Source organism: Meles meles, chromosome 20 (assembly GCF_922984935.1).
Source record: "Meles meles chromosome 20, mMelMel3.1 paternal haplotype, whole genome shotgun sequence".
Classification (NCBI taxonomy): domain Eukaryota; kingdom Metazoa; phylum Chordata; class Mammalia; order Carnivora; family Mustelidae; genus Meles; species Meles meles.
In genome coordinates this window covers 39,642,785-39,653,919 of record NC_060085.1, presented here as the reverse complement: position 1 = coordinate 39,653,919, position 11,135 = coordinate 39,642,785, and the positions used below count along the sequence as shown (strand labels likewise).

The 11,135-nt window shown below is 49.5% G+C and overlaps 2 protein-coding genes across 3 annotated transcripts in view; one reads left to right on the top strand and one right to left on the bottom strand.

The window, feature by feature from the left end:
• Window positions 1–2,207: 2,207 nt before the first annotated feature.
• Window positions 2,208–5,984, bottom strand: GPR27 (G protein-coupled receptor 27). Its single transcript, XM_045990435.1, has one exon. The coding sequence runs from the start codon at window positions 5,847–5,849 to the stop codon at window positions 4,722–4,724; it is 1,128 nt and encodes a 375-aa protein (XP_045846391.1). The 5' UTR covers window positions 5,850–5,984; the 3' UTR covers window positions 2,208–4,721.
• The window catches only part of EIF4E3 (eukaryotic translation initiation factor 4E family member 3), a 70,931-nt gene continuing 65,360 nt past the window's right edge, over window positions 5,565–11,135 (top strand). The window contains exon 1 of one of the 2 annotated variants that reach the window (XM_045990437.1): window positions 5,565–5,675. The gene's annotated coding sequence lies outside the window, so the exon portion shown is untranslated. Of the gene's footprint in view, window positions 5,688–11,135 lie in introns of both variants that reach the window. The other variant, XM_045990436.1, reaches the window with a different exon arrangement.

Sequence of the window (11,135 nt, the reverse complement as noted above, 5' to 3'; positions counted from 1 at the left end):
CTTCACTGTGTTGACAGTATCTTTTCTCATGGCTGCAAGATGGCTGCTTTGGCTCCAAACATCTAATCCTCACCAAAACTTCCCAAAAGAAAGGAAGCAATGGGGGTGGGGGAAAACAAGAGAGTTCTATTCATGGGCTGGGTTGGACCCCAAAGTCTTGCCTAAGTTGGATGAAAGGTATAAGGAACCCCTTGGAGTCAGATCAATTCTGCTTAAACTACCATTCACTCCAGAAGCAGCTAATAGTGCCACAGTGGCCTAGAATGTGGGTGAGTAGAGAAGGTTTCCCATTGCCTCCTTTACCCCTCATGGAGGGAATCCTGAATAAGTGGTCTTATTCAGTGGTCTTGGCAGGTGACAAAGAAAACCACATCTACTAGAGAAGGGTATTTTGCATCCACTACATTTTATAACCTAGGCCACCTTGGTGCAAAGACTACTCAAAATGTGGGTAAGACGATACATTTGCTACTCAACCCACCATGGCACTTGGATCTAATGCGTGGGTTTGGAGACTTGAATATTTTGCAGGGTCTGCCCTAAAATGAGCTCCCCCCCCCCCCCCCCCCCGCGTAGGTTAGTTCACCTCTTATATCTGGGAATTCATCCCTTACATTTGAAGGCTTAGTAGCAATGGAGTTGGGGATCAAGGGCATGAGGACTTTGGACACAAGGAAGAATACATGTAAAGCCATGTATGGATGGCACAGTATTATCTGCTCAGGGCACTGGCGCTGATGGAGTGGCTGGAAGACAGGGCCTGGGAAAGGAATGGGAAGACGTGAAACCTAAGGGAGCTGGGAGCCATGGCCACACATGAGGATTCATGCAGGTAAACAAAATGGGCCCGGAGAACCCAGAGGAGGGCTGACTGGGCCTAGAAGGGCTTGCAGAAATCTTGGGTCTGGGGCCAGCACAAAACTGATGGTCAGCCAGGACCCAGGGGTATGGATGTAGAGTTGAGTTAGCCCTCTGCCATCCCAGTTCTTAAATATTGTGACTACTGCCTCTACCCTGGAGGGGTGGGTGAAGGATTTCCAGACAGAGAAGGGGACGTGGGGTTTCCAAGGAGAGCTTATACAAAGGTCATTAGAGAAGGAAGAGATGGAAATGCACAGAGAGGATGAGGCCAGGGGCATGGAGGGGCCAGAGAGTGAAAGGCCTTTTGTGGCAGGCAAAGAAGTTTGCACTCCATCCTGTAAGCTTCAGAAAGACCATAAAAGGCAGACCTAATCCTGCCCATCCAATCATCCCCCTGCAAAATGAACCCCTAACTCAGCCCTAGGACTCAGCACCCTTTTACCTCTTAGCAGGTAGAGAAGGCATTAGAAAAGGTAGCGGGGGTGGTGACCAAAGACTTGGCAAAAATAATTGTGTCTTGTTTTATTTCTCTTAAAAAGAGAGAAGAATAAAGGGAAAAAAGGAAGAAAGGAAAGGGAGGGAGGAAAGATGGAGAAAGGCAGTAAGAGAAGAGGAACAAAGATAAGAAAAAAGAGTTAAGGAAAGAAAAGGGCAGTGGAAACCAATATGGAAAAACTGGTAAGATTTGTCAAGCTTGGATAATGGATACAGAGATTGTCATTATGGTTATTGATTTATTACATCTTTCCCACTTGAGATATTTCATTTTTTATAAAAGGGAACATGGGGGTGCCTGGGTGGCTCAGCGAGTTAAAGCCTCTGCCTTTGGCTCAGGTCATGATCCCAGGGTCCTGGGATTGAGCCCCGCATTGGGCTCTCTGCTCTGCAGGGAGCCTGCTTCCTCCTCTCTCTCTGCCTGCCTCTCTGCCTAGTTGTGATTTCTCTCTGTCAAATAAATAAAATATTTTAAAAAGGGGGGGGGGAACACAGGTGGAAACATAAATAATCCTTTTTCTGCAAAACTCTTAGACATATGATATCAAAACACCTAAAAATTCTTATTTTTGACCCAATAGTTCCATGCCAGGATGTGCTGGTGAAGATTTATACACAAGAAATCTACTTTCTATTGCTTCAAGTTCAGGGAGAACTTGTTATCTCATGGGAGCAGGGGGAGGGTAGAGATGTGCTAAATTAACTTCCCAAATAAACAAATTTGCTATTTTAATGGAAGTCTTCCCCAAAGACCTAGTACCTGCCCTGGTACAACGAGTAGAGTATTCTGAAACACAACTAAACTTTTTCTTGATGATGTTTTATTAATATAATTAGCAATCAAAGTACATGTTAATAGAGTCATTGATCCAAAAAGCTGTTGAGGTGTGAGGGGCGTTTTGCCTCTACACACTATTCCCATAGACAGCTCATTTCTCTGCCGCTCTTTGTTCTTCTGTTCCCTTTACAGTTGGCTGTCATTTCTCATTACTCTTCACCTGAACTCTCATTAGAAATCATCAATCTAATCAGAATAAAACACAACAGAACCAAAACCAGATAACCGAGTTTATAGACATGGCATCTAAAACAGATCTTATGTCTGAACACAAAGGCCTATTGGTCTCTCTCCGGCCAACTGGGGTACCTCTTAAGGATGTTTTCTTGGATCCAACCTCAACCCCTCCTAATACGAAATCTCTGGACTCTGCAAGCACTTCATGTAATTATAATGAATATTAAAATTTGAGGATCACTGGCTTATGGATTCTCCTATGAAAAAAATATCCATGAACTCAAAGCCATATATATAGGGCCCACAGGTTGTTCCAACAGGCTGCTGTGTAAGGCTGGATGTGTTCAGGAGTCAGAGGCCTTGGTCTCTGAGCCATGCCAAGTGTTAAACACTCTGAAAATCACATTGGCTTAGAGAATTTTTTTTTTTTTTTTTTAAACATGGATCACTAGGATGGTGGGGTCGGGGGCGGTTTAAGATGAGGTTTACTTCCCCACCTCTCTGTCTTCAGGTTAGCTGAGATTTCTGACAAGCAGCTCTTGGAGAATTAATATCTATCTGGCCTCATGATCTGGGGAGAAGTAGGGTAATATTTAATCATATTTTCCAAATATGAGACCATCTTCACAGACTGTCTGCTACAGACAAAACAATGCCTTTGTCAGAGATAAACTGGCCACCCCTTCTTATTTTGGCTTATGCCTCTGGGACTGAACACTTCATATTATGCTCAATTATAGTAAACTTCAAGATATTTACTGCACCTTATTTGTTATTTTTATCAAAATGCTCACACTCATGTTTTGTATGTTCATTAAAAATGTTATAAAAGCAGTATATACATCTACTATTTCTTTAAAGAGAAGATTTGCGGATTTTTATCTTGCATTTTAAGTTAACAAGACTCCAAATGTCTTAAATATGCTGATGGTCAACCAAATAGGCATGCACAAAAGGCTAATGGAACATGAATATCATATTTAGAAGTGTCTTACCACCAGTCACAGCCTCAGGCAACAGCAACAAGAAACCACTCCAGAATGAAAATACTGGTATATTTGTATAATGCAAAGAGAAATACAGATATAAATCCTCAAAACGTAAGGTACATTAATAAAAATGTAGCATTATAAGCAAAAAATATTATACAGTACTTGCAGAATTTAGTCTTTCCATTTAAGATTACAATATGTCTAACAAGTATTTAAAATTATGGTTGTCATTATTAATTTAAAATATCCATCCGATGAACAGCACAGCTTAACCTAGCAAACATTTTAAGGAAATGCTTTGTCTTGTAGGAGTATCATTATGTTCCATTCATTTATACCATGAACAAAAGAAGAACCATTTTCAAAGTGGAAATCGTTTCATAAGACAGAATAAAACTGGGCTTCTCAAAGCACAAGCTGCTTCCCTAAACGTATTTTAATCTTTATTGGCAAAAAAGACCTAAGCAATTCTGATTTCGTACTCTGCTTCTCAGAGCCTTCCCAATCCGTGGGCCACAATCAGCACAAAAACATGCAATACTGTATTTTCTCCACACCATCACTAACCAAAACACCTGTACTCTTTTAAAAGTTACAATTTTACAGAAATGTTTCCACTCAAGATTGGTATAATACAGAGAGCAGTTGTAGCTGATGTGTATTTTCTAGTAGTAGAAAGTAAGGTAGGAAACAAATCCCATTACTTGTTACTGCTTACAAACACCGCCTTGCAACTTTACATTCCCGTTTCTGCTCGTTAAATTCATTATCAATACCGAACAAAGTTTTCAACCCTTTCAATGAGCCAGGGCAGCGCAACGGACCCCACAGCCGGCCGGCAACTCAGAGGGAACTTAAGACAATTTTCCCTCCTTTCTCCTGCTTCCAACAGAAGACCCTCAAGAAGTCAAACTTGTGAAGTCCCTCTAGGTTCCTCTACTTCACTGCAAAAGGTAATGCCACTTGAGGTTGTCAAAAATAGCTTCTGTAGAAAACTGGCCATGGTCTTTAGGAAACGTTGCATGAAGAAAATTAGTTTAGCCTGTATTTAAAAAAGAAAGAAAGAAAGAAAAACACATAGAATAAAAGACGCCAGTCAGTACCAGTACAAAGACTCCAAGGCCTGTTGTCAGGTAGGACAAATGCATGGAGCTGGGGGTGGGGGGGAGGCTGGAACATCGGAACCCATCCCTCCCCCTCGAAAAAGTTGTCTCTGTACAGCCCAAGTGCTGATCCACTTGGAGAGTCATTTCGAAGGCAGCTTAGAAAATCAACAAGGGGGCCGCAAGGGGAGGGACGACGCCACTGTCTGAGCCAAAGGGAAAGGCCGGGTGGGGCGTCCGTGGCTCAAGAGCCCCTCATAAGCCAATGCCTTTCAAGTCGCAGGGGAGGGAGGCCTGGGTGGTCTGGGGGCTCTGGCAGCAGGGGAACTGGGCCCTGAAGCAGTCCCTCAGCTCCCTGTTGAAGAGGAAGCACACAACAGGGTTGATGCCGGCCTGGGCGAAGGTCAGCCACACGGAGGCCGTCAAGTAGGCCTGGGGGACGGCGCCGGGCCGCACCAAGACCCGCAGGTAACTGGCCACGACGTAGGGCCCCCAGAGCAGCAGGAAGAGCAGGGTGACGGCGTAGAACATCTTGCACAGCCTCTTCTCCGTCTTGAACTCCTCGAGCACGAGGAGGCGGCGTGCGCCGCGGCCGGGCCCCGCCGGCCGGATGCCCACGAGCGCCGGCGGCGTGGGCCCGCGGCCGAAGCCCGCCGTCCAGTTGGCGGCCGCCTGGCCGGTGGCGCCGGGGCCGTGGAAGGTCCAGTCGTGGCTGACGGCGGGCACGAGGCGCGCGGGCCGCATCTTGCGGCGGTCGTGGATGAAGAAGAGCAGGCGGAGGTAGACGAGGTGCGTGGCGCCCACGACCACGGCCAGCAGCAGCAGGAAGCCCAGCGCGCCGGGGGCGCCGTCGGGCCGCTGCTCCAGGGCGCACGGCGCGTCCTCGTCGTCGCCGCCGCCGCCGTCCAGCACGGGCGGGAAGGCCGCGGCCAGCGCCAGCGCCCAGGCGGCGCACACCAGCATGGCGGCGCACGGCCAGCCGGCCAGCCGCTCCGCGTAGAAGCGGTGGTGCGCGATGGCCAGGTAGCGGGTGACGCCCACGCCGAGCAGCAGGAAGGCGGCGTGGAAGCAGAAGAGCGCGGCCAGGAAGGCGAGCAGCTTGCAGCCCAGCGCGCCCGGCGGCGCCCCCGCCGCGGCCGCCGCACGCCGCGCCGCCAGCATGACGGCCGGGAGGCAGGCGAGCGCGCGCAGCCCGTCGGCCAGGCACAGGTCGAGCAGCAGGTAGTACGGGGCGCGGTGCAGGCTGCGCTCCCGCACGATGAGCAGCGCGAACAGCACGTTGCCCGCCAGGCTCACGCACAGCAGCAGGCTGAGCGTGGCCAGCTTCAGGCCCAGGGCGGCCGCCTCGCCGCCGCCGCCGCCCGGCTCGCTAGCGTTCGCCATCGCGGCCTCCCCGGGCCGTGCGCTCCGCTCCGGGGCCGCTCCCGGCCTCGCCGCCCCCCGGGCCTCCCGGCCCTGGTTCCGCCGCCGCGCGGGCCCTCCGGCGAGCTCCCGGCCGGCGGGGCTCAGCCCGCGCCCGGCTGGCCCCTCCCGGGCTCTCCGAGCCGCCGCGCCGCCGCCGCCGCCATCTCAGGAATGATGCGCGCAGGAGGCGACGGCCACTCCCTGCACCTCGGGTGCCGCGGGCTTCACTGCGGACAGGGCCGCGCCGCCGCCCGCAGCCGCCCGCATCCTCCGCCTCCTCCTCCTCAGCCGCCGCCGCCGCCGCCGCCGCGCCTCTTGGCTCTGCCCCCCGCCGGGCCCGCCGCCGCCGACGCCGCAGCCTCTGCCGCCGCCGCCGCGGAGCCCCCTCCCCTTCGCCGGAGCGCGCAGCGTGGCCGCCGCCGCCAGCCCCGCCGAGGCAGCCCGCGCCGCCCGGGCCGGGCTGGGCAGGGGGCGCCGCCGCGGCAGCCGCGGGGCCGGGAGGCGGCCGGGAGGGAGGCAGGGCCCAGGACGCGAGGTGGCGACAAGTCGCGTTTGGCCCCAGGTAACGGGGGTCCGGCGGCGGCGTCCGGCGCCCGCGCTGGGGTCACGGTGGCCGTGCGCAGGGGGAGGTGGCTAGGGACGGCAGGGTCGGGGGGCCTGGGGAGGCGGGGGCCGACAGGAACCTGGGGGTCGAGGCTTCTGCCCGCAAGCTAATGATTAACAGTAGCGATCGTCACCGTCGGAATCCTGTAACCGCCGGGGTTCAGGCGAGCCCTGATGCGGGTGGCAGTCTTGGGGGAGCTCTACGAGCGTTATCTCCCTGACGTTCCCCGCAACTCCAAAGTTGGTTATACCCTTAACATCACTTTAGACCGGAGGGAGCAGACGCCTGGGGCTCGAGGGAGTTGAGAGCCAGTAAGTGGCCGAGAGGGGACTCCGATTTCGCTGGGTCTGATGTCCAGGGCTGGACTCCCAGGGACTCTGCCGCGTGCCCTACTCTCGGCCTCACCGGTGGTCCGAGTGAAGAGTTACATCAGGGAACAGAAATACAGCATTTTCTCTCAGGTGCACCCCCTGACACCTTTCTCCAGGGGACTCTTCTGGGTGAGCCTGAAAGGGCAGCCCGTGTTCCAGTCGTGAAACACACCAGATTCTCTCAAGGTTTTGCATGTGCCTCTCCCTCTGCCTCGCCCAGCCCCAGAGCAAGCTTCCCACTCTGCGGGCCATCCTTCTGACCAGTCTGCCTTGTTCGATATGGCTGCCTGCTCGTTTTCTTCATAACACTTATCATTTATCGTTTGGTAGTTTTATTTTCTAGATTTCTCTCCTTCCAGCCTGTCTGTAAGCTCCATGAAGGCAAGTGGCCGTGTCTGTTTTGCTTTTTGGCTGTTTTTATTGTTTGTTTGGGGGGGGGGAGGGGGTCTTTGTTTTGGTTTTGGTTTTGGTACCACTCTATCCCCAGAACAGAAATGAGGAATATGTTGTTTCTCAGGTACCCTGATTGTTTTTTCTTTTACACAGAACATTATTTATTGCCCACCTACCGTGTGCATGACCGGCCCTCTGATGGGCATTTCCAGGAGAACATAACCTTGTGGAAGGCCTTGACCATCAGGCTAAGGAGTCTAAACTTTAGTCTATAGGCAGTGAGGTGACCTGAAGTATCCCAAGGAGAGTGATATTGTTAGAGTTGTGCTTCAGGAAGATTCTTTTGGCAGTAGTGCTTAATAAAGAGGAAGGACAGAGTAGAGCCTGGAAGTCTAGTCTGAGTCTCAGACTGTAATGTACACAGAAATCACTGGGATCCTGTTAAAATGCAGATTCTGACTCAGTAGGTCTGGGATGGAGCCAGAGACTGCATTTCTAACAAGTTCCTAGGTGCCATTAATGCTACTGCTCCTCACACCACACCGAGTAACAAGGACCTTGAGGACAGTTTGGACCTTTTGTAAAAATTTAAGTGGTGGCCAATGACAGTCTGTCTTAGGACGCCTAAAGGGGCCAGGTACAAATAGGTGGATGACCTTGTAGGTCTGCAATATTTGTTGACAGAAAAGAGAAATAGATTTTGGAGGATATTTTGGCTAAGAATTGCATATTGATACTGGTAGCCTGACTGTGAACGTGTGTCTATTTTCCTCATGAAACAAGAAGTCCAGAGGTCAGTGGTTGCTGGCATTGAATTACTGGCTCAAGGACCAAATCTCTGAAAGTCTTTTAGCCCTCCCTTAGGACCCATAAGCAGCTGATGCTCCAGCCATTGCTTCTGCATTCCAGGCAAAAACAAGAGAAAAGTAGGGAAGTGCAAAAGTGTTCCTGCCATTTAAGTAGGCCCCCTCTGGAGAGCATTTTAGAAGTTCTCTCTCTCTCTCTCTCTCTCTCTCTCTCTCTCTTTTTTTAAGATTTTATTTATTTATTTGACAGACAGATCACAAGTAGGCAGAGAAGCAGGTGGGGGGGGGGAGCAGGCTCCCCGCTAAGTAGAGAGCCTGCCAGGGCTCGATCCCAGGATCCTGGGATCATGACCTGAGCGGAAGACAGAGGCTTTAACCCACTGAGCCACCCAGGGACCCCTAGAAGTCCTCTCTTATTACAAACACATCACTGGCTACCCCTAGCAGGAAAGGAGATTGGGAAATTGTGTTGTTGTTTGGTTGGGTTTGGTTTTGTTTGTTTGTTTGGTTTTGGTTTTTTTGAAAGCCAGACCATAGCCAAGAATGAGATCCTGCCTTGAAGTGAACCTTAGCACTTGGGCTGCTTCTGCCCTGAGGAAGGAATGCCTTCTTAGAACCCAGACAAAGACACCAAATCTGGTTCCTTTATTGTCATGTTAATGGCAGCCTCTCTTTACGGAGTAATTGCTTTGTACCATGGGCCATGCTGAAACCCCTGAAGCCCCCATGTTAAATGTTACCTCATTTAATCATTGTGAGGGCCGGGATGTATTAGGTACTGGGACAGTCGTCACTTTGCAGATGAGGCGGACAGGTTAGGTAATCTGTTCAGGTTTCCCTCCTCATACATGTAAGGGCTGGGGTTGGGAGGCAGAGTCTCGACTCTCAAACTCATAACTTAGTCTTAATCATAGCTGCAAAGAAAGTTCCTGAGTTTCTGGAAAGAAAAACAAGCAAGAACTACTGAAGTCCATGTTCACAGATTTATAGCCCCTTCAGAGAGGGAAGGAGTTTTCAAAACCATCTAATCTGACGCTTTTATTTTATAGAGTCTCATTAATGGCTGAGTGCAAAGGAGCATCCAGGTCTTTTCACTCTTAGATCGGTTAGTTGAAATAATACTATTAATTGTCCTGATGAACACATGACATTGGACAAGTCACTTCACCTCACGGAATCTCAAATGTTGCCATTTACAAGACGTAGAAGACAGGACGGTGGACGAACTGGTTTCTGGAGGTCATCAGTGGTGATATTCAGTGTGTCAGTGAGAAAATGAAAGTTAAATGATTATATAATCCCAAATGGGGTGAGTTTATTCCTCAGAAAAGGACACAAAAGGAGGGACATCTGTCTCTTATAACTTAGATTTCCGTGTGTTTTCTATTTCTCTCTGTGGTTCAATATGCTTCTGCTTGGGATTCGAGATTTGGTTTAGTTATTTGCCCAAGATCAAATAGCAGAAGCAGCAAAAGAAAATACATATATCATGGCTCTCACAGCATTTACATGACTGCTGCTTTCATTCTCAACATTTGTTCCGTAGATTAATACTTAAGGAAAAACTATTAACATTTTATTGCCAGAACCAACTTATTTTCCTTTTATTATTTCTAGGAAGCATCAGACAAGAATTTAAAATGTAGTTTCTAAGGCACAGACTTAAGTTGCTGCATTTCAAAGCAAAACAGCTCTATGAGACTTTTTTCTGTAACCAAAATGTCTGTTCTGCGTATAACCAAATTCTTCCTTTTGCACGTAGATAGAAAAGTTGGGATTCTACCCCCAAATCAATTATGTCTCTTCTTTTGCTGCACCTGTAGGCAGTGTCAATGGTATTGGGAATCCAAACTGGAGGAACTGGTTGACGCATCTTGACAGTTAGACTCAAAGTCATGGGTCCCATGGTCATGGAAGCCAATTTGGCTGATCTCTCTTGTCCAACTTCAGATCCCTGACGAGTTGCCTGCCAATGGGTGCATTGAATACTGAGTCAGAGAAGACTGGTTTGATTTAAGCCCATCCTAACTCTTAGAAAACATGAGCTAGAGTCTATACCTATTGGATATTGGGTTATCAAAGGAGAGCTCTCCCACTCGCCTCTCCATGGGAGGGAGTCATAACTGTAGGAATGGAAAGGGACTGGGAGTTAGTGTACCTGGGTTCACATCTAAGCCCCACACATTACAAGGGTGCATCCTTAGCCAAGTCCCTTGCGTGCTTTAAACCTCTGAATCTCAAAGGCCTGTTCTGAGAAAGATTGTCAATGTGAACCATTACAAAGAGTATAAGCATTGCGTGTGCACACAGATGGTGTGTAATAAGTGACTACTACAGTAACTCTTTTTGCTGTTACCACACTAGCCTTGGCTAACCATGTCTTGATGAGCTTCTGTATTTTTTGCCCCAGCTTAGAATAACAGGATGCCATATACATAGAGGTTCCTCAGAATTTGAGTGGCAGGTGTGAAGGTCAGTCTGTAAAATCAAGGGTACATTTCTCATGCCCTGCTTCCTAGGAACCTCGTTTCTGACTCTGAATGACCATTTTACCTTGCTGGTGGGGAGAGAAAATGTAAACTTCTCAGTGCTTCTTGGGTTTCATCGTGACGCCTGCTTTCTCGGGGTGTGCAGTCCCACACTGCACGGTAGGCCGTCCTTAAGGAGAGTGCGTGCCTGTGTAGGTCGGGTATTCCATCCAATGTTTGGTTAGTCATTGTAGTTTTGTGATTCTTAGCGCCTCCTGCCAGACTTAGGGTTGAGAACCTGAGCGGAGATGCCCATGTTATCAATGTAGCCACACAACCTCTCAGCAGTATGTCTGAGACGCCAAGTGCGGGTTCCCTGTCTCTCAGAACCTCCCCTCTCCTCCCTTCTGCTTCATCCCTGGAGACTCCCTATCTACTCCGACAGTGGGAAAAACCAGTCCTTCCTTGTGTTTCTAGAATTGGGTCAGTTCTCCTAGGAATCTGTGCTTCCAGAATTTAGGTGTTTGGAAAAATAAAAGCCAGGAGGCCACCTTGACATAAACCTGTGGTAGGAAAGGAAGGCTGCCTGCTCTGTACTTGAATGTTGGGAAAGAATAGTTTGG